The sequence below is a fragment of the Balaenoptera borealis genome (assembly GCF_965194805.1).
Source record: "Balaenoptera borealis genome assembly, chromosome: 4".
In the NCBI taxonomy this organism is placed as follows: Eukaryota; Metazoa; Chordata; class Mammalia; order Artiodactyla; family Balaenopteridae; genus Balaenoptera; species Balaenoptera borealis.
In genome coordinates this window covers 36,999,679-37,022,782 of record NC_138861.1, presented here as the reverse complement: position 1 = coordinate 37,022,782, position 23,104 = coordinate 36,999,679, and the positions used below count along the sequence as shown (strand labels likewise).

The window sequence follows — 23,104 nt, the reverse complement described above, 5'->3', positions numbered from 1 at the left end:
AGGTGTATGGGGGTTGGAGACAAAATAGGAGGCAGACCTCACTTTCTGTCCCAGGGGCGTCAGCAGTACTTCATAGAGGAGGAGACACCTAAAGTGAGTCCTGAAGAGTGAGTAGAAATTGTGCAGAAGAGCAAAGCTACTGGGGGAAGAGAAGATGAACCATATCTATAAAAACAGGAAGAAATCCAGAATACAGAGTGTTGCTGAACCTAAGTTTGTGTGCCCAACACACATTGAGGTCAAACAAACCGAAACGTCAGAGTTTGGAGCAGAGAAGTTTTATTGCAAGGACCATACAAGGAGAAGGGGTGGCTCGTGCTCAAAAACCCCAAGGGGGTTTTGGGGAAGAGTTTTTATAGGCAAGATCTGGGGGAGGGGCTGGAGGGTGTGAGACCTTCCTCTGATTGGTTGGTAGTGAGGCAACAGGGCGGTGTTCCAGGAATCATCCTTCTGGTTTCCACCAGTCTGGGGTCTATGTGCCTGTGCTCAGCCTGAAGTTGCCATCCTCCACCTGGGTGGGGGCCTTAGTTCCTGTAGAAGAACTCAGAGACACATATCAGATTGTTATGTATATTCACTAAGGAGGAACCAGGACCCTGCCCCATCACTGAGCCATTGTTTCTTGACTGCCTTTCCTCTGTTTCTGCATTCCCTCACTCCCCTAATTAGTAACTGTTTGAAGCTGCCCTTGGAACCCACAGAAAGTCTAGGAGGCTGAAAGCCTTTTTCCTTCAAACAAGAAAAGAGGCACATGGAGTGGCTTTTGTACCCAAAAGGGCCCACAGGGTCTTGCTCAGTTTGTATTTCCAAAGCATTCTAGTTAGTCTTCATAGAAACATAAACCTCTTTCTTCTGTATTTTTATTTTATTAGTCCAGAAGGGTGTTATTAATTAATTATTTAATTAAATAACATAATTCAAATAACAAGTACAAAAGACAGGCTGGTTTGGGAACAAATACAATTGATTCTTGGTAAGAGTATTTCTGCTATATTCTTGAGTAACTTCACATTAGCATATAAGGGCAATCCCTAAGCAGCTCTTAACCAGAGTTTAAGAATTAGAAAGGTCTGGGGACTTCCCTGTGGCAGAGTGGTTAAGAATCTGCCTGCCAATGCAGGGGACACGGGTTCAAGCCATGGTCTGGAAAGATCCCACATGCTGCGGAGCAACCAAGCCCGTGTGCCACAACTACTGAGCCTGCGCTCTAGAGCCTGTGAGCCACAACTGCTGAGCCCGTGTGCCACAACTACTGAAGCCCATGCACCTAGAGCCCGTGCTCCACAACAAGAGGAGCCACCGCAATGAGAAGCCCGTGCACTGCAATGAAGAGTAGCCCCTGCTCGCCACAACTAGAGAAAGCCCGTGAGCAGCAACGAAGACCCAATGCAGCCAAAAATAAATAATATAAATAAAAATAAATTTATATTAAAAAAAAAGAATTAGAAAGGCCTGGGTTGAATCCAGACTCTGTAGTTTACTTTCACTAACTGTGTGACCTTGAGTAAGTCATCTATTTTTTCTGAGCCATGGTTTCTTGGTAGGTAGCATGGTAATTATAACTCTGAAAATTCAGTGAATAAATGAGCTCATCTAAAAGAGCTACTGGTACAATATAGATACTCAATACTCTTTTCCTTACTTCTCAGTAAAAGAAAGAGATAAATTTCTATTACCTTCACCCTTCCCAACTTTTTTTGTCAACACTCTGTACAGTTATCAAGACCTCTACTAAACAGTCAAATCAGACTCGTTTAACCCTTGGAAATAAAAGGTTCTTAGGATATGTTTAATGGACTATCCTAATTACTTGTAAGTGATGCCGAATAAAAATGTTGGTCTCTGATCTAGAGACAGGTGAGTATTTCAAATAACAGGACCAACATTTTAAGACAGGAAGGGGGCAGGGCACAACCTTTAAAAGAATGACACAGCTGTTGAGGACACAATATAAACTGGTTAGAACCAACTAGGTCCAAGATGGTGGATGAGTCGACTTCCACTAGACCTTGAGCTTCCTTATGTGCTCCTTGTAATACATTAGCCTCTAAATGACACACCCACCAGCACCATGACAGTTCCAAGGCCCACCATAAAAGGCCAAAAAGAGGGCGGTGGCCCAATTCCTGGAAATCTTCACCCCTTCCCCCAAATTGTTGGAAAAATCATCGCACTCATTAGCCTATGAAATCACCCACCCCTATAAAAACTGACAATCCTGTATCCTGGGGCCTCTCGCCTCTGTCTATGGAGTGTGTATGGCCCACACTCTGTCTATGGAGTGTGTATTTCCCTGAATAAACCTTCTTCCACTTTACTATGGCTCACTCTTGAATTCTTTCCTGCACAAAGCCAAGAACCCACACTTGGCAGCCATCCAGGGACTTGCCTGAGACCTGGGACGTGGTCATCCTCTTGCACCCCACTTTCTTTCCTGCAGCAGTTTCACAGGTTCACGGTCCAGTTGGCTCCATGTCTCCCTGCCACTCTTTTTCTATAGTGATAATAATAACTGGTAACTGGAGAACCAGAGAAACAAGAAATCAAAAAGAAAGTGTCTTCAACACAACGGGCACATTTTGTAGTGAGACCCCTTTCTTCTGCCCTTAAGAACACTTAAGAAAGTGTTATTTTCTTGGGTTGATAGAATCATGCCCCAAGCCTTTTGCTGGAGGCTGAATATTCATATACAACCCCAACAGGCCTACTCTTGGGTCCACTGTGAGCTCTGTGCTGCTCTCTAGAAAGCCTTTGTGTGCTTTCATTTGAACACTAAGCCTGGTGATGATGGGAAGGATGATATGGGCTACTTTCCCTCACAGAGGTGTCATAAAGATAAATGAAATGATATTCATACAGCACTTTAGGATGTTCTTATAAAATGCACCTTTGTAAATATGACTTATTCTAAAAGACCAGTGACTGCAACTTCTATTTAAAATAAAAATTGCTGACAACAATTTCAGCCTTGGAAAGTAAACCCATCAGCTTGAAATTGAAGTGCACTTTGCCAAGTAGCAGCAGGCTGATGGCCTATCTGGGTCCTTACTGCAAATAAGGCTAAATGTTCACATGGATCGTTGTGTACGGTTCATCCTACTCTGCTATTTGGAAGCATCGAAAGGCAGTGACCTGGTCCCGTGTTCTTTGTGATCCATGAACATCTGGAAGCATGGCTTGGTCTTAGAACCTCCAAGGATGTCTATCTCAAGAAAACTAGGATTAGAGACATCTTGAGGATACTGAACTGCAGCAGGATCCAAGCTACAGGGGTACACTAAAGCTATCCCATCAGGGACTCTCTGAAACTAGATCAAAGTGACTCTCTGGAAAACCTTCAACCTGGAGACAGGAGCAAAATTCTCATCCCTCAGGTGGCCATGGTCTGAGAATGAGGCCACGTCCTGGAACATATTTAGAGATCTTTGCATGCAAACACTGTATGTCACCCACTTACAGCATTCTGGGGGATGTTCTAACACTGTCACAGGGCATTGATGTGTTTTATACTCTATCAAGCAAAGGGTGTCCTAGGACTAGCAGGGATCACACGGTTAGCATCCTGGGTGCAGAGGGCAATAACCTGGCAGCAGTGAAGCACGTGTAAGTTGACAGAGGGCCAAGCCAGCAAATACAATAGGGAGAACTAGGAAGAGAACCAGTCTTGAAGAGTGCAGTCTTGGGAGAGACCCCAGGCAACTATGCAAGTGGGACCTGGCTCTAAAGTAGCAGAGAATAAAGTTTCACAGACTCAGCTATAGAAACACAGGAAGTTCAGTAAGAGGCAGAGGAGAATGATACCGACTACTGAAACAAAACAGCTTCTCCACCATGACAGCCATGGCAGTTGCACCTGTACTTGCTTGCTTATAGCCTCATTCTTTCTCTCCACTGTGGGTCTCTTTAGGCCCTGTTGCCTTCCTGATCTAAACCTGTAATGAGATATCCATTTAAAAATGCACAGAAGAGGGAATTCCCTGGTGGTCCAGTGGTTAGGACTCAGCGATTTCACTTCTGGGGACTGGGTTTGACCCCTGGTTGGGGAACTAGGATCTCAAAGGCTGCGTGACACGGCAAAAAAAAAAAAAAGAAAAGAAGAGAAACAAAGAAGCACAGAAGAAAATCACAACCTAAAATTAACTAGTGATTTCACTACTGGTTGCTGACACACATACAGTACACCAAATAATATCTTAAAAATAATGTATTTGGTTTTAGAATTTTGAATTTCAATTTGGAGATTTTGACATTCTTTTTGTATCTGATCTTAGGTAACTTCAGGGAAGGTATTAACATTTTGATGCTTCTTTGTCTGTGTTTTCAAAATGAGGGAAATCGTATATTTTCCCTGTGCAAAAGGCATTAGAAAGGCATTATATGTCTTGCTATCATTTTATGTTTATCATTAAAAAGTCTGAGACTTTCCTCTTATTCTGTTTTTAAGTCCATTCCACAAATATTCATGTCTAGGATCACTGCTGACTTTTCTCCTTTTTAAGAACGGGAAGAAAGAGGGACTTCCCTGGTGGTCCAGTGGGTAGGACTCGGTGTTCCCAATGCAGGGGGCCTGGGTTCAATCCCTGGTTGGGGAACTAGATCCTGCATGCATGCTGCAACTAAAGATCTTGCACACTGAAACTAAGACCAGGCGCACCCAAAATAAATAAATAAATAATAAAATAAATAAATAAATATTAAAACAAAATAGAATGGGAAGAAAGACAAAACACAAGGGGATAAGAATGAACATTTATTGACCATTAACTCTACTGCTAGGTAATTTATCTATATCTAACTGTCATGACAACCTTGTGAAGTAAGTATTATTAACCATAACAAGTTTCACTGGGGAATAAGAGGGTCACGTGCCTCTCAATTGAGATAGCATGAGATTTTTATACAATTTTTAAAAGTAACAACAAAATCATGTCTTCCCTATGATTTTTGAGAACTCACATATGCCAGATAGCAACCTTGCTCCTTGACGACTCTGTTCTGCCAATGAAGAAACAGACCTATAACTGTGGTCAGGTAATTTACTCAAATGGTGGATGTGGAGTTTGAAGGCTCCAGGTTTTCACTCTCTCGCATTCTTGTGTTTTAAAGTAAGGCATTTCAAATGGGTGATTCATCTGTGTAATCACCACTTAGCCTTCAAAATAAATCTTCAGGTAGATGACTAAAATGATCATGAGAAAGTCATAAAGCATGAAAATGGAATCATTTAGAACATGTTTACTCTTTCCTTCTTTATTGCTTTTAGAGTGTTTGGTTTTAGGACATTCAACAAGTGGGAATAATACCATGAGAAGTGATAGACTCCAGCTGTTTGCAACGTGGTACCAAGTGAGGAGGCATATGATTTCAAGGAAAAGGGGGTGCAGAGAAACAGACTATTTACAAAGTACTTTTTTATTGCTTATCCCCATGTTCTTCTAGAAAGCAATACAAAAAAAGATTTACAATATCTTGCTTGTGGTTAGTTATTTCTTAAAGCCCCAAGGTTTATACTTTGCTTTCTTGGGCTAGGTAGTCAGTGGGGTTAGGCATGCTTCCTATAACATATATCTCAAGTATAGGGACCCAAAATATTTGTCAGATATTCCCAGCTCTTCACGAAGTCAACCCAATAAAGACATGACACATAACCAGAGGAAATGAAGATCTTATTCTTTGAGAAAATCCCAGTCTTCTTCCAAGTCAATCGAGCAGAGAGCCAGAAAGAGCTTTTTAAGAAGATATTTCAGTTTAAAACACAGCAGATGACAAATTCAGTCCTAGAGCCCTCGGGGGATTTGACTGCCACACGCTGATATATCACAGAAACATTTATTTTGTAAGTAATGTTAATGATATTCTCAGAGCTCTGTGTTTACTGTTTAACACTGCTATTATTTATTGATGACTAATGGCCAATAAACAGAGCCTCTTGCCTTACTCTGGCTTCCAGTCAGTATTTATGGAGTAGTTCCGTCAGTCTCCTTTGGAAGGCCACTGAGACAATGCAGCTGGCACCCAGCTGAAGAGGAGACAAAAAATACTACCTGGGCTTCCCTGGTGGCGCAGTGGTTGAGAATCCGCCTGCCAATACAGGGGACACGGGTTCAGTCCCTGGTCTGGGAAGATCCCACATGCCACGGAGCAACTAAGCCTGTGCGCCACAACTACTGAGCCTGCGCGTCTGGAGCCTGTGCTCCGCAACAAGAGAGGCCGCGATAGTGAGAGGCCCGCGCACCGCGATGAAGAGTGGCCCCCGCTTGCTGCAACTAGAGAAAGCCCTCGCACAGAAACGAAGACCCAACACAGCCATAAATAAATAAATAAATAAATAAAATTAAAAAAAAAAATATTACCTGCCACTCAAGGTAAGACAGAGAAGAGAACTTGTAAGGAAGACGTGCTATTGCCACCACAAAGAAGCATTTAAGTATTATTACGACCTAATTAATATTCCTATATATCTAGTAGCATGGTTTACCTTTTTATTCTCATTTCTATCTCTAAAACACTCCATACTCTCTAACACTGTTCCATAAAGGACTATGGGAATACAGTGATTGAGATCACTTTAAGAAAAATAAAAGCTCAGGCATTTAAGAATGTGTTAATATGTACTTGCCTGGTGGTCCAGTGGGTAAGACTCCGAGCTCTCAATGCAGCGGCCCTGGGTTCAATCCCTGCTTGGGGAACTAGATCCTGCATGCATGCCGCGACGAAGATCCTGCGTGTTGCAACTAAGACCTGGCACAGACTAAATAAATAAATAATAAATAATTTTTTTTAAAAAAAGAATGTGGAAATAAAGAAATGATAAGAAATTTTAATTACTGGAAGTAGATGGTAAAAGGAAGATGGCACACCGTTCAGGGAAATACATCAAAAAGTTACAGTAATTAAAATACTCAAAATTGTTTTATTAATTTGTTTACCACATGAGGAAAGAGGAAAAATATTAGTGGAGTTTTCCCCTTCTCTGTTCTTAATCTGAAGATATATTTGGGTTATCAAAGTCCTGTTACATTTCATTCATTTTGCAGCTAGCACAGGTACATTAGGAATTGACTTTATCTTTCAAAGGAACTTCTAAAGGCTTATCTTCCAATTGTTTAAGACAACTCTAAATCTCCAAAGGTTTTGTACTTTCTTTCCCCAAACTGAATTCTGTGTCTAATAATTTTCACCATTAAAATAGCTTTCTGGGAGGGTATATGTCCTACTGTAGTGTGTATGGGAGAAAGCACAGAGTGACTGAGGGCTCCGATTACTTGTCCCAGCTCTGTCACCATGCTGTGATTTTCAGCAGGTGTACAATTGGTTCTTGTTGGTATAATCAGCATGTTGGACTAGAATTATTTTTACTTTTAAAATTTAGTTTTAGGGCTTCCCTGGTGGCACAGTGGTTGAGAATCTGCCTGCCAATGCAGGGGACACGGGTTCGAGCCCTGGTCTGGGAAGATCCCACATGCCGTGGAGCAACTGGGCCCGTGAGCCACAACTACTGAGCCTGCGCGTCTGGAGCCTGTGCTCCGCAACAAGAGAGGCCGCGACAGTGAGAGGCCCGCGCACCGCGATGAAGAGAGGCCCACGCTCGCCGCAACTAGAGAAAGCCCTCGCACAGCAACGAAAACCCAACACAGCCAAAAATTAAAAAAAAAAAAAAATTGTTTTAGTTTTGAAGCCGAATCTGGCTTTTGTACCCCGACACCAAATTAAATCTCAGAGACAGAGTTTTGGGTGAAGCAGAAAAGAATAGATTTGTTGCTTTGCCATGGGGGCCACAGCGGGCTAATGCCCTTAAAACTGTGTGTCCCAACCTGGAGGGGGTAGTGAGGAGTTTTATAGTAATGGTTCAAAGAGGGCATGATCAGCTAGTGGACAATTTCTGATTGGTTGGTGGTTAAGTGGGAGTCAGTATCATCAACCTTCTGGATCCAACTGGTCTGGGGTCTGTGTGCTTGTGGACAGTATACCTTCATTAACCGTTAACCTCTCCCACCTGGTGGGCGTTTCAGCATCTGCAAAACAGCTCAAAGATAGTGTTATGTGTATCCTTGAGGGGGAACCAGGACCCTGCCCCAAGGCTGCACTATTGTTTCTTTTAACTGTTCCTCCCTTGTCTCCGCATCTCCTCCCTTCCCTGATTAGCAACTGTTTGAACCTGCTCACTGGAATTCAGGGAAGGTCACGGAGGCTGAATGAAGCCTATTTCCTATAATCAAGAAATGGGGGACACAGAAAGGCTTTTGTGCCCAGGAGCCCCACAGGGTCCTGCTTGGTATCAGTTTTACCTTCAGTTTTAAATTTCTAAAATCCCAGGAAAATGGTGACACATCCAAATAGGGTTGATCTTTTTTGGGTAAGCACTCCTGTGTTAGGGGAACCACTGACCGAAACCACCCAGCCTGGCCAGGCTGATAGTAACCACTTGCATGTGATATCTTACAACAGGAGCTCCTGGTAAGGAACGCGGAACTAACAAGCTACCACCAACCAGAAGAATTCGGGGAAAGGTCAAAAGGAGAGAGGAGACTCCAGTCCATATCTCCTACCAACCTCCCAGAATCCTTCTTGCTGGAATCCATCTTGGCTAAGAGATGCGCGTGCCACTGGGAAGGACCCTGAGTCAGAGTGATTGGCCAGAGACAACCTGGAAACTAACCTCATTACCATTAAACCTGAGACCGATAACCATGTGGCAGAGCAGTTCTTCTGGGTTCCCTTACTCTGCTGCTCTCCATCCAGGCACCCCGTCCCAACAAAGTCTCTTGCTTTGTCAGCACGTGTGTCTCCTCGGACAATTCATTTCCAAGTGTTAGACAAGAGCTCACTCTCGGGCCCTGGAAGGGGTCCCCTTCCTGCAACACATGGAAGAAACATGTGAATAACTTTCAACCAGAAATGAATGACTTGACCAGGAAAGTCTATTTGCCTTATCGGAATTATTTCTGCCTACCTTAATATACCTCCTTGCACTGCTTTTCTTCTATGCTATTTTCGATGGTCCTATCTTTAACTTTACTTCTTTCCCTCAGCCATATATTGTCAGCTGAATCCTTTTTCTGTTTCTTTCCTTGATCATTTGTTGGTTTCATTTCCTCTGCATTTTTTTCTACATTCCAGAAAGGAACAAAAATTACGTCATGACATCGTCTGGCTACCCAAGGACATAACTTTCTAGATGCAAGTACTAAGTTGTATAGATACCATCTTTGGCTTCAGGTCTTTATATTGTCGGGAAGTGTTGCAGGCAAATTTGACAGTGAGACTTGACAATAAATTTCTACTCATGCCCTAGCAAAGCATGTCAGCTGCACCCAGAAGTAGACAGAGGTGGGGAGTTATCTTAGCATAGGAGGGACTTAAAAGTCAAAGAGGAATCTTAAGAACCTTAAGTTTTTCTTATCTAAGGCAGTGCTGTCTGGGGAGGGAGAGGGCAGCAAATATTTATTACAGAGACAAATGTCTGGAACAGGCCAGATAATATTTTTGGCTTTGCTGGGTAAGGAGATCATTGTGCAACTACTCAACCCTACTTTGCAGGAAAAACGGCCATAGATAATACCAAACAAACAGGCAGAGCTGTGGCCATGTTTCAATAAACTTTATTTATAGCCTCAGGATTTGTTTTATTTACAAAAAACAAACAAACAAAACAAAACACAAGGTGTGGGCTTTAGTTTGCTCACTGCTGGTATAAGAGAAATACTAGGCTAGTAATTTGGAGATGTGAATTTAAGAGCTCCACTTTGATCAACTGAACGAATTAGGACATGCCATTGGTCCAGTTATTCAATCCTTTGTTTCTAGGGAAACACAATTGCCACAGCCCTTCCAGTCGAAGAATAAAGTGACACTTTCCTCGGAGAATGGTAGTGGCACCTGTTTTCCTCCTCACTGTTCAAGAGTTTCAATACCAGTACCCAGGCCACTTAAGAGATCATGAGTCAGCCTCAAAAATGATGCTAGGAGATGCAGTGTATTCAAAAATAATATTTATAGATGCCTGGCCAGTGTGGCTTTAAAGTGTCTTCAGATACAGCTTCTGGCCCCTAGGTCAAACTTTTTCTTCCTCCAAACAGTATGCACAAATTGGATCCACCAAGACAGGTAGGCCAATCACAACAGCAAACTCCAGTCTTAGTTTCCTACTTAATAGTCTATTGCTTTTCTGCAAAGCTGCCAAGGAAGGAAGGTGTATGAGGCACCATCAGTCACATCAGCCAGGCAGCAGGAGAGCCTTCAAGGTGCAACAAAGCCTGAGTTTTGAAGATGCATGAAGGTCATTGGGATGTTTTCCAAGGACTTGTCATAGAGGAGAGCTGTGAAAAAAGCACTAGGACCACAGCTGCATGTAAGGAGCACATAGGTAGCTACAGATGAATGTCCAGGTTCTTAGCTGTGGTGTTCAGAAATTCTTCATTATCTCGAGTGTGGCACGCAATGTTTTAGAAGGAAAAATGAGGAACTGGATCAGAACAGATGAACAGAAGCAAGTGATGAAAATCAATATTTTATCTGACATTGATAACCTCACAATAAATTATGTAGAAAAATAAAACCAAAACAAACAAAAAAAATTAATTTATCACTGATGATTCAGTTTCTACTATGTGTAAATTCAAAAGATTGTATGAGCGGAAAGCAAGCAATTAGGCATTAGGGTTAGCAATTCACTTTTTTGATCACTCATTAGGTCAAGAGATCACTGCTTACTTTTCAAGTTTTCAAAAATGTATGGCATATTAATTAAAATTAGGCTTGGCTATAAGCAACAGAAAACTCACAATAATAGTAATGACCACAATAGAAGTTTGTTTCTCACTTACACACATACAATCTGGTCTAGAGCTACTATGGTAGCTCCAAGATGCACCCGCTGTCTTGCTACTCTGCCAGTCTTGGTGGAAGCTGGCTCCTGGGATTTTAGCCTTTACATCTGCATCATAGCCAGCAAGAAGAAGGGTATAAAGTGAACATTGCCTTCCTATAAGAATCATCCTAGAAATCAGGTACTTCCAATCACATTCTATTCCTGGAATTTAGTCTCATGCCCATTTACTAGCTGCAAAGGAAGTTGTAATCTTTATTTGGTGGCCATGTGCCCAGCTGGAATCAGGAGTTTTGCCACTAAGAATGGGTCCTAGCACCCATTCTAATTACGTACACAGCCTTTATATTAATCAATTCTATGAAACGTGCAGCTTTGGGGAACTCCATGAAACTAGTGTAATACACACAGGTCTCCACATCACAGAGACTTAAGGCTCTCTGAATTTCTTTTAGATCTTTGCTCTTTTTTTTTAAATAAATAAATTTATTTATTTATTTCTTGGCTGTGTTGGGTCTTCATCGCTGCGTGCGGGCTTTCTCTAGTTGAGGCCAGCGGGGGCTATTCTTCGATGCAGTGCACGGGCTTCTCATTGCGGTGGCTTCTCTTTGTTGCGGAGCATGGGCTCGAGGCACGTGGGTTCAGTAGTTGTGGCACATGAGCTCAGTAGTTGTGGCTCATGGGCCCTAGAGTGTAGGCTCAATAGTTGTGGCACATAGGCTTAGTTGCTTCGCGGCATGTGGGATCTTCCCAGACCAGGGCTCAAACCCATGTCCCCTGCATTGGCAGGCGGATTCTTAACCACTGCGCCACCAGGGAAGTCTCAGCTTTATTTCTTTTACTCTTTCTATCCTTCATCATTTATTAATGACCCAGATTGTGTGATGAAGAGTTGTCAACATTATCATTTTTCTATATTTACAGGTATAAAAACTGCATTGAAGTGGATTTGTCATCTAATAGCCTTAAATGATCCCTCTCTTTTGGGCTGCATTTCCCTCCATTATTTACTGGGCCTCCCCATAGGTTATCATCCATGGCTGTTGACTCCCCTCTCTGTCCTTAATTTCCTGAGACAGATTTCCACTTAAGAGACTGAGAAACTATTAGAGAGTTTCCACAAACCACAGGAGCAGAAGGTCTTCTGCAAAGAGACACTTCACCCACTATGGGTTAAAGAAAGTAGCATTACATCTCCACCTGACAAACCCAGTCCCTATCAATGTGAAGAGGGCAGAAACACATTTAAATTGAGGGAATCTACATGCATAACTCTCATTAACACAAGTACAATAGGAGCTAAGTGCCTAAATTCCTGTGCAGGAAAAACCGAAGTGGTTATACTTCTAGTCTAATGTAAAGCATGGCCTCCTATATTTGAGTTGGTTTTCATAACTGTTTAATATTAGTCTGTGAATTGTTCCAGGGAGAGCCAATAGCAAAGAAGAAAATAATACTCTACCTCCATAAAGCATTTTAGCAACACTCAGAGAAGCGGACTACCAGATATTTATTTTGGAAATTAGCTAGCTAGCTACGATATATTTTCAAATTATGCATGTATTGGTAGTTTTCTGCTGTAATTGGCGAGGCCACTATTTATCTCTCTCTTTGCTATATTTAGAATACTGTACAGGAAAATAAGTCAGCATTTCCTTTCATGGTAACATTTTGGAGCCAACAATATTCACTAGTGTAAAAGTATTCTCTGATCAAAACAGTTGCATTTGTTATATACATTTGTGGGAAGATTACATGACATGTTGAAGATTATGTCCTTATGGATTTTTCATTTAATTTGTAATTACTTCCAATCATTAAAAAGAATACAAATGACTTAACTTCTCAAAAGAAAAATATAAAATATCACCACACCCTATATAATTTTCACAAATTATTCATCAGTGATAAATTACATGGGTTGATTATTGAACCGGACACTACCATCTAAATTGTTTCTGTGCATTGCCAGGTGCCTTTTTATTAAGCTTTTATTCTGTGGGATATATGAAGCCATTGAAGATCTTTGAGTCGAGTGGGGCCATATTTCTGGAAAGAGGGTGAGATTTCTAGTTGGTGGTAGTTGACTTATAGTCCTTTATTTAAACTTTTTTCTGTTTGGGTAATCTTATCCAATCGCATGGCTTTAAAGACCACTCACGCCTATGACTCCTACATTTTTCTCTCTAGCTTTGATCTCCCTCTGTGAACTGTTTGGTCAACTGCCTGATCTCCCTCCACCTGAATTTCTTTCCTTTTCTTTTCTTTTTTTTTTTTTCTGGCCGTGCCACGTGGCTTATAGAATTTTAGTTCCCGACCAGGGATCGAACCCAGGGCCCCAGCAGTGAGAGGGCTGAGTCCTAACTACTGGACTGCCAGGGAATTCCCTCCACCTGAAATTCTAACAGGCCCCTCAAAGCTATCTCAAAATAAATCTTGATTTTCCTCACTAAATCTGCTCTGCCCTATCTCTTTCATCTTTGTAAATGGATACCAATGTTCACCCAAATAAATAGTGGATTTAGCTAAACCTTAGGTTTAGCTAAATAAATAATAAATCCCTGATTCCTTTCCCTAACTCATCTACATCCAGTCCAACAGCAAATGCTGTCTCTGCCTCTGTGACATAACTGGAAATGATTGTCTTTTCTTCTCCCCATTACCACTGCCCCTCCAGCACAGGCCAGCAGGATCTCTTCTTTTAACTACTCCAAAAGCCTCCTATCTCCTTTTCCATCTTCTTTAAAATTCCTCCTCCACACAACAGCCAGAGTGACCTAAGAATGATTTTTCCTTGCTTAAAAATTTCCTATAGCTTCCCACCACACTTAAGTAAAATCTAAATTTTATTACCTGGTCTACAAATACCTACATGATCCAAAGGCTCTGGCCCTGCTTCCTCTGGCTCCCCAGCACACTGTATCCCAGTCCTTTGGCCTTTCTTCCTTTAACATGCGGTAGTAGGTAGAATAATGGCCCCTAAAGATGACCATGCGGTAGTAGGTAGAATAATGGCCCCTAAAGATGACCATGCGGTAGTAGGTAGAATAATGGCCCCTAAAGATGAACATGCGGTAGTAGGTAGAATAATGGCCCCTAAAGATGACCACATGCTAATCCTCAGAACCTGTGACTATGTTATTGCGATTAAATTAAGGATTAAACTAAATAGGAACATCACCTTGGATTATCTGGGTATGCACATTGGAATCAGAAGGGTCTCTGTAAGAGAAGGAGGGAGGCGGTGCCAGAATGATTCTTCATGAGAAAGACCGGATGGGCGGTTGTCGACTTTGAAGATGAAGGGAGCCCCTAGAAGCAGGAAGAGGAAAGATTCTCCTCTAGAAACCCAGAAAGGAATGCAGACTTGTGGACACATTGATTTTTAGCCCAGTGAGAGCCATTTTGAACTTCTGAGCCCCGGAACTGTAAGATAATAAATTTATGTTGTTTTAAGCCATTGAGTTAATTTGTTACAGCAGCAATAGGAAACTTAATACACATGTCAAGATCATTTCCACCTTAGGGCATTTACAAAGGTTGTTCACCAGTTCTCCCTCTGCCTGAGGTGCTTATCTCTCAGATATCAGCATCATGAATGTTCCCCCATCATTTGGGTCTCTGCTTAAACGGCATCCTTCAGAAAGGCCTTCCCTGACCACTCAAAGTAGCCTCCTTGTTACTTTCTCAAGCGACCTGTTTTATTTTCATTGTGGCAGTTATCACTACTTGTTAATTTTCTTTTTTATGTCATATTGGAACACACAAGGAAAACTGAAACCTTGTCTCTCACTTTTCCTTGTAACCCCAGTATTTACGGAATAACGCCTAGCACAAAGTAGGAGCTCAATAAGTATTTGTGGAATAAATGAATAACTCAGCATTTTTTCCACGCAAAGCAACGTACACACAACGTACGTCCCACTGAATCTTTTCAATAGCCTGATGGGATACGTTCAATCACAAGGTGCACTCCTATTCTTGGCACATAGTAAGCATTCATAATTATAAGTAAGTGCACTGTATTCAGAGATTGAGTAACCAATGTGACAAAGTATAAAAGTAAATATATGCTACATTAATGCCTATGATTTCCATAATCTATTGTTGAAGAATCCCAGAGCTACAGCAACTCTGTACTCATGAACTCATCAATCCTACCCCCTCTGGACATCTCTATTTGTATGCTCCAATGGCCTTGAACACAAGATATAAACTGAATTTATAATCTTCTCCCCATATCTACTATATAAAGTTTCCCTGGCTGAGTGACTGGCACGAGCATCTGTCTGACAGACATACTCTGGGAGTCATTTTAGACTGTTTCGCCACTCCCCTATAGGCAACTGGTCATTTATTTTTGATTCTTCCTGCTTAACAGTTCTTATACTAATTACCTTTTCCGGCTCCACTGACTTAGTCACTTCTTTCTGAACTATTTGTTCAGAGACTGCCTCTAAAGTAATCTCTCCAGCAAAACTGGACAGGACTTCACTAGCTAGTTTTAATCCCTTTAGTGGCTTCCTACTGTGTTTAATAAAATCTAAATCCTTTACCACAGCTTCCAGTTGCCCCACTTCTGCAACTTTCCAGCTTCTGGTGGTTAGTTCCAAAGTGGAACCCTTGGCATTCCTTGGCTTGTAGACACATCACTCCAATCTCTGCTTCCATCTTCACATGATTTCTTCTTCATGTCTCTTTTGTGTGTCTTCACGTGACCTTCTTATAAGAACATGAGTCATTGGATTTAAACCCATCTTAACATAGTATGAGCTCATCTTAACCAATTACATGGGCAAGACTCCATTTCCAAATAAGGTCACATTCTGAGGTTCTGGATTGACATGAACATTTGGGGGACACCAGTCAACAAAGTACAGTTACCTAATTTGGTAAAAGGATATTTGCAGATACAGTTAAGGATCTTAAAATGAGATCATTCTGGATTATCGGGTTGGGTCCTAAATCTGATGACAAATGTTTTTATAGGAGACACACAGAAGAGCAGGGGGCAATGTGAAGACAGATGCGAAGTCTGGAGTGACGTGGCCATAAGCCAAGGAAGCCAAGTTATGCCAGCAACCACCGGAAGCTGTAAGAGACAAGGAAGGATTCTCTCCTTAGAGTCTCCAGGGTTAGTGTGGCCTTGCCAACACCTTGATTTTGGACTTCTAGCTTCCAGAACTATGAGAGACTAAATTTCCATTATTTTAAAGGCCTCCAGTTTTAGGTATCTGTTACAGTATCCGCAGGAAACTAATACAGAATTCACAGTGCACTGTATTCTTTCCCTTTAAGTAACCACCAAAACAAAAATCATTTCCATGAGTTTGATTCTGCTGTAAATAGATCTGAGTTCTTAGTAAACTGTAACACAGCATTTGCCTGATTTATTTGGGTGCATAATGGAAAGAGTTGATGTTCCTGCAGGGTCTGTGGGTAGGAAGTCCATTCATGAAACTATCAATGTCACTGGTTGGCAGAAAACACTTCAAGGGAGAAATGGGGACGGATAGGATCTAGCACGTGGGGCATGGAAGGCAGAAGCCCTGTCTCTACCCGGTCCCTCACCACTTTTGCCTTGGGTATCCTGACCTCCTTCCCACAGTTGCCCTGCTGCTTGGGTGGGGCAAGTTCTGGGGGTCAAGAGAAAGCGTGCACGCTTCAGACTCGCCAGCTCAGACTCCTACCTCGCCCCCCCCCCCACCCCGCCCCGTCAGCTTCGCTGTGAGGTAGGGAGGGAGCTCAAGCACTCACCCACCATCCCCAAAGGAAGATGTGGTCCCCGCTTCCCGGTAGGGGGCTGAACCTCTGCAGTCCCCACTCCGGGGCTGGTGATGGCGAAGGGGGTCGGGGCCCGGCGCCCACCCGCGGATGACCGACCTGGGGGTACCGCCCACCCTCCCGGGCTGCAACGCTGCTACGTATGTGGGCGTCGGCTCGGTGTCCAATTTTCAACCCATTTCCGGGGCTAAAGCTACCCGCACTAGGGTGCCACTTTCTCGCGCCGGGGTATGACCATGGCTAACTCCAGAGGCTCGGGCCGGGACTAGGAGACCGACGGCGTCCTCCCCTTCCCCCCCCGCGTACACGTCAACGCCGGCGTCGAGGAAGCGTCGTAATGCCTCGAAGAAGCTCGCCACCGAAAAAAAACCTGAACCCCGCCGCCGCAGCTGCCGACCGAGAAATCCCTGCCCCAAGCGCACGCTAGCCCTTACCGCAGGCTCAAGGCGAAGCCAAAAAGAGTCTCTCCATGGATGTATTCCAGGGGCGCGGGGGGCTGTGTTTAAAGGTTTGTTGGAGCCGGACCCTTGATAGAGCTGGGAGGCTGTGGCGCCTCACGCCACTCCCCACCCCTGTCATTCCTAAGGTTCCACAGGTCTTGACGGTGGCGAGTCTGTCAGTCCTACTCGGCGGCCAGCTTCCCTTCCTCAATCGCTTGCGCCGGCCGGCCTGGCCCAAACGTCCGCTTCAGAGAGTTGGGAGGCGCAGCCGGAGCCGCGGCGGCTTGTGCGCGTCTATTAGTAGGCGCACGGTAGTGATGGCGGCGCTCAGTGAGACTTTCCTGTCACTGGATACTACTACTCCCAGCCCTCCTCAAAGCAGCCGGAGCAATCCCCCGGTCTTTAATTTACGAGTAGCAATTTGACTTGCTCTGCTGCATGTCAGGTGGGACCGTGGAAAGTGTGGAGACGCCCCGGGGATTAAGCGATAGCAGTTTAAAAAGAAAAAAAGCCAAACAAATAAACAAAACCCACCCGCCCTAACAAACATGAGGCTACTGGAGAGAATGAGGAAAGAATGGTTCATGATTGGAATAGTATTGGCGATCGCCGGAGCAAAGCTGGAGCCGTCCATAGGGGTGAATGGGGGTAAGTGCTGCACCTCTGCATGCTCCACCGCGATTCCCACTTCAGAACTAATTTGCGAGTCTTGGGAAGGAGGGGAGACCGGAATCGGGGAGTGTCTGCCTCTCTTAGGGGCACTGACCAGTCCAAGGTGTCTTTTGGCCCTCTTGCTGATTTTTTAATTTGCCAGCCCCAGAGAGGATTTATAATTAGGAACGGGGCAAGGGAATTTGAACGCAGGTTGCCTTTTCCGCGAACAATCAATGAGTATCCTTAGTGTCAAGGAGTGAGGTTACCGAGACTGAAACTTATTTGCCTTCAAAGTAGCATCCTATCCCAAGGGACGGTAGGTTGCCAGGAGCTCCTTATCTATCTTGGAGTGGACACCATTACCTTGTCTGTTTCCGACACTCCCCTCCCCCATGTTAAAAAAAAAAAAAAAAAGGAGTGGAGGAAGAAAAAGGGACACCCATGCCTCTTCCAACTCAGATTTGTTGGCCCACATGTTGGAGGGTGATGATTTGCTGCAGTTGCTGCCGTTCCACAAACTCTCAAACCGACTGACACGTTGCACTCAACTGCTTCCGTGTGCTGCCGGGACTCAATTGCTACCTTTAGCAGTCTCACAGATCCAGGCTGTGTTAGACCATGTGTAGTGTGTATTTTGGCAAGGAAATGTAGGCGGGCTAAAAATCACACCCAGATCTCTGAATTGTGGGATCCTTGTCATGTGTGGATGGGCACTGGTGGAAACGACTGGAAATATCGTTAGCCTTTCATGCCCCCCGACCCCCTCCTCCCACCCTTAGACAATCATGTCCCATAAACATTAATTGAATTTCTTCAGTTCATTGTCTGTTTGACTTTGTTTAGCAGTTTTCACGCTTATTGACAGGTTTTACACATGCAAGGACAGATAAGAACCGAAGTGAGCACACACAATCTTTATGCTAGGAAGCTGTCAGGAGGATATTTGAAGTTATTTGAACCTTTTTGTTCAAACATGATGGAAGTGAATGAAATGATCTCTCAGGAGAAGAGTGGTTCCTTCTACCCTCTACCCTCAATACCTCCATTTAGAGGTAGCTTCAGAGAACATTTAAAAGGAATTTTTTGGACAAAGGTAGTGGGGATTCAAACTTTTTGGTTTATTTTATGTTCTTTTCTTCTATGTTCAACTTAGTACAAAATGTGGAGGGTGGGTAACTGTGAGAGTAAAGCTGTTTGGGGTTACCCCGCTGAAGATACCAGTTTCTCATTTGACATAGTTTCTCTGTGAGCTTTGGGGAAACTTGTGAAGGTTGGTATTTAGGTTCTGTCCAATGAGTTCCCCTGTCCCTGCAGCTAGCCAGGTAGTAAGAATGTTAGAGAGCATCTTTGTGGTGATCTGGAATGTATATTTCACTAGCTTCACTTGCAGACTTTATAGCTTCTAGGGTTAGATCTCTGATTCGCTCAGTGTTAAGGTGAAATTACAGGTGATGTGTGATCTTTAAGTTGAGATCTGCAGAGACTAGGTTTGGTAAAATTCCTTTTCTCTTATATTCCTAGGCTGCTCAGTGGGAAGGAGAGCTGTCGATTGCTGAATCATTTCCCTAGGGCTTCCCCACAGTGGCGCGTGTGAGATGGATTCTGTAATCTTATTTGTTCCCTCAGACTCTGCTTCTTGAAGTTTTGGGAATTATTGTATCTTAGAAATATTGTTTCCCATTTTCACTAGTCCTTATGCCATTGATCTAGGAGAGTTCATTTGTTTGTTTAATTATAAAAGAGGAGACTTAAGAGCTGAGGGAACTTTATTTTAAGCTAACATGCTTCTTTTACAGCTGAAGATACTGAGACCTCAGGTCACGTGACTCACCCTAGGTCAGGTTAGCTAGCTTAGGGAAGAGGAAGGACTGGGGACCAGGATTCTCCTTTATTTCATACCAGTTGCAACATCCATCCAAATATTCTTGGAAAAAATCACTAAAAATGAATAACCGTTATAAAGAAAGGCTCTCTGTAATAAAGACGGTTTCCATGCCCTGATTTTTAGGCCAAAAGAAGCTGAGCAGAATCAGGTAATATTAGACAACCGTGTATTCATGTGATTTTTTGAGATCTGTCCAAGTGTAAAAGTTACTGTTTCTAAAAACAAAAGTTAAACAAACAATTGTTTGGGATTTCATATATAAGCTGTCAGGCTAAGTTCTTCGTACTTCAGTTGACCTTCCCACCTGTAAAACTTCTTCAATAAAAACAAACTTCCTAATAGTACCAAATAACACTTTGACCCCATCAGTTAAAACAACAAAAATCTAGGAACAAGGAGAGTAATGGTGGCTGAAAGTGGTCTGTCCTCTTCTGCTCTACAGAATGATCTAAAGCACCTCTTTTTGCTTGTCACTTTTAGTCAGAAGTTCCATTTTTGAGTCCGTACACTAGAATGCGTGTGCATTTTTAATGTGCTCACATTGACTGAACAATTTTCAGTCGAACAGTTTTCTAGACATTCTTTTCTCTTCAGTAGAAAGTTTTGATTGTTTTCAACTTAAGATGCTCACTTCACCTTTACCTGGATCAATACCTTAATGACTCTATTTTGAAGTGTAAGACTTCTACACTTAAAGGATCACACCTTTGCTCTGCCCTCCCTTTAAAAACAACCTTTATAGCCAGTGGGTGAGTTATGTATGGCAGGAAATTTATAGAGGTAGGAACCCTGAAGTGAGAGAGGTTGAATGACTTTCCATATGGGAAAAAGTGTAACAGGTACTAGCATGGAAAATTTAATTTTTAGTTCCCTGTTCTTTTTACTCAGTTACATTTCATTTTAAAATATATAGAAGGTTGAAAGTAAAGAGCCACAGGAGATGTAAATTGTAGATCCTGAGGTGTAGATACTCTGTTTCATTTCCACCCAGGGGAGCCCTGAGCTATGCACATCTTAGAGTTTACCAGAGTTCAACACTGTGCCATTCATTCTCCAAGAGAAAGGCTTACTTCTTTGGAAGTACAGATAAAGCGTCTCATTTCTACCTGCATCTTAACTAAAATTTTTGCCATTAATAAGACATAAATCCTAAAAAGGAAATTGCTTCATTTTTGCATTAAGAAAACATAACCAGAAACATGCTACTGTATAAACTTAAGAATATTAGCATGAATACCTTAGATTAGGTTTAGGAATGAAATTTACTAGATGATAAGTAGATTTGATGAAACAGTTCCTTGCATTCCTAAACATTCCAGATCATCTTCTTTCCCCACACTCCACTCCCACATTAAAAAACATGGGTTTGAAGTCCCAAAATCGCTTCATTTTTTACGGCCAGTTTTTCTTTTGGTGTTGCTACTCCATTCCATTTTCACTGATAAACATTTTTTTTTTTTTTTGCTTTGGTTTAAGGAAGAGTTAAAACATATTTCCGCTTTGCACTTTGTAGCCTTCTCAAGATCTGAATCTCATTATTTTCATGACTTGGAGGATATAATCATTACCTTGGAGAGGGGCCACATACCATTTCATAGCGTAGTTTCAACTCTCACCTCTGTGCAAATATTTACCAGCTTTTTATTTCAGCCCTGCCTGCTTCTAGTTCTGCATTCATTCACACCGTGGGCAATCCATTAGCAGCTGTCTCAAAGGGGCCTTAGGTTTCCCCAGATCAGAATTAATTCCTCCTTCCCTTTTAAAAAGGTACATTGTAGGTAGCCCTGGAAGAGCCTCACCAGGTCCTTTGATGGATTAGTTATCTGGATGTGCATCTAATACAAAAAAAACAATATAAAAATAAACAGTATACCCTGTCTCTAGGATTTAAAACATTCAAAGTAAGGAATCATTCCAGTGAATTATGCCAGTTACCTAATAGCTGCCATGTGTATTTATATATATATGTGCATGGAGTGTAGGAAGAGTTACCTTCTTAAGAAATCCAGTTGTTGGCTAGCTAAGGTAGATGCTTTAGCTGCCCCGAAGAAACATGTGGTCTAAGTCAATGCCATGTGCTTGCTATGGGGATGCATCTTTGGACACATCGCCTAGCTCTTGCTTGCAAATATACTGCTAACTATAACCCATCCTATAGAGGAAATCTGGGGTACCACTGTGGATGGAAGCACAGTTGACAAAAATGGGTCTCACAAAAAGCAAGGGGTTGGAGGAAAAGAAAAAGGATATGAGTTTGTAAAAAAACCAAACAGGATATTAAAAATTCCTGGAAGGCATTTACTTCCAAAACAAGCCAGATTCCTTGACTTTCAAATCTGCTCCTGAATCGCCTTCCTCAGCTTTTGAGGAAATATTATTTTGAAGTGTGAGCAGCTGAGACAGATTCACTCACAAGTATGGGGGGAAAAATGTACTTCTTTTTAAGTTTTTGAACCACTTTCACTGCCCTGAAGTGTAATGCCTCTTTCCCTGCCTTCTCCCTTTTGCTGCCTTTTCTCAGATCACAGCAAAATGATTTGAGTAAATGCCAGGTATCTAGAAGAATGTATTGCAGTGTTTTTTTTTTTTCTTTTTTCCAGCTTTATTGAGATATAATTAACATATAACATTGAATAAGTTCAAGGTGTACAATGTGATGATTTTAAATATGCAAAATGATTACCACAATCAAGTTAGTTAACACATCCTTCACCTCACATAATTATCTTTTTTTTTTTAACATCTTTATTGGAGTATAATTGCTTTACAATGGTGTGTTAGTTTCTGCTTTATAACAAAGTGAATCAGTTATACATATACATATGTTCCCATATCTCTTCCCTCTTGTGTCTCCCTCCCACGCTCCCTATCCCACCCCTCTAGGTGGTCACAAACCACTGAGCTGATCTCCCTGTGCTCTGCAGCTGCTTCCCACTAGCTATCTATTTTACGTTTGGTAGTGGATATATGTACATGCCACTCTCTCACTTTGTCACAGCTTACCCTTCCCCCTCCCCATATCCTCAAGTCCATTCTCTAGTAGGTCTGTGTCTTTATTCCCGTCTTACCCCTAGGTTCTTCATGACCTTTTTTTTTTTTCTTAGATTCCATATATATGTGTTAGCATACGGTATTTGTTTTTCCCTTTCTGACTTACTTCACTCTGTATGACAGACTCTAGGTCCATCCACCTCACTACAAATAACTCAATTTCGTTTCTTTTTATGGCTGAGTAATATTCCATTGTATATATGTGCCACATCTTCTTTATCCATTCATCTGTTTATGGACACTTAGGTATTGCAGTGTTTGAGGAGCTCTTTGTTTCTTTTATTCACTGATGTGCTACAAATGCCTAAAATGTAGCATTGTGGTTGCTCAGTGAATATTTGTTGACTGACTGAGTGGTGATTTTTCCCCAGCTTGGTCTTATTTGCTGAGCAGTATCTATTGGAACGGTGGAGGGTTACAGGCAATGGAGGAACCATGATGTGGTCCTGTTGTTTGGCTTGA

At 42.4% G+C, this 23,104-nt stretch overlaps 1 protein-coding gene and 1 long non-coding RNA gene across 15 annotated transcripts in view; one reads left to right on the top strand and one right to left on the bottom strand.

Annotated features, from left to right (window-relative positions):
• Positions 1–262: 262 nt before the first annotated feature.
• On the bottom strand, positions 263–17,319 carry LOC309627242. 2 transcript variants are annotated; one of them, XR_014243615.1, is made up of 4 exons: positions 17,047–17,319; positions 6,616–6,751; positions 5,939–6,019; positions 263–2,519 (listed from the first exon to the last, which is right to left on the bottom strand). It is a non-coding gene; the product is annotated as an uncharacterized lncRNA (long non-coding RNA). The 2 variants fall into 2 exon arrangements; XR_014243616.1 differs by lacking the exon at positions 17,047–17,319 and adding an exon at positions 16,586–17,029.
• Positions 17,320–17,367: 48 nt separating this feature from the next.
• SLC10A7 (solute carrier family 10 member 7) overlaps positions 17,368–23,104 on the top strand; it is a 268,939-nt gene continuing 263,202 nt past the window's right edge. For 3 of the 13 annotated variants that reach the window (XM_082389032.1, XM_082389040.1, XM_082389033.1), the window contains exon 1: positions 17,407–17,700. In XM_082389032.1, coding sequence (XP_082245158.1) covers positions 17,601–17,700 — 100 coding nt within the window. In that variant the 5' untranslated portion in view covers positions 17,407–17,600. Of the gene's footprint in view, positions 17,701–23,104 lie in introns of all 13 variants that reach the window. The other 10 variants (XR_014243611.1, XM_082389034.1, XM_082389037.1 and 7 more) reach the window with 7 other exon arrangements.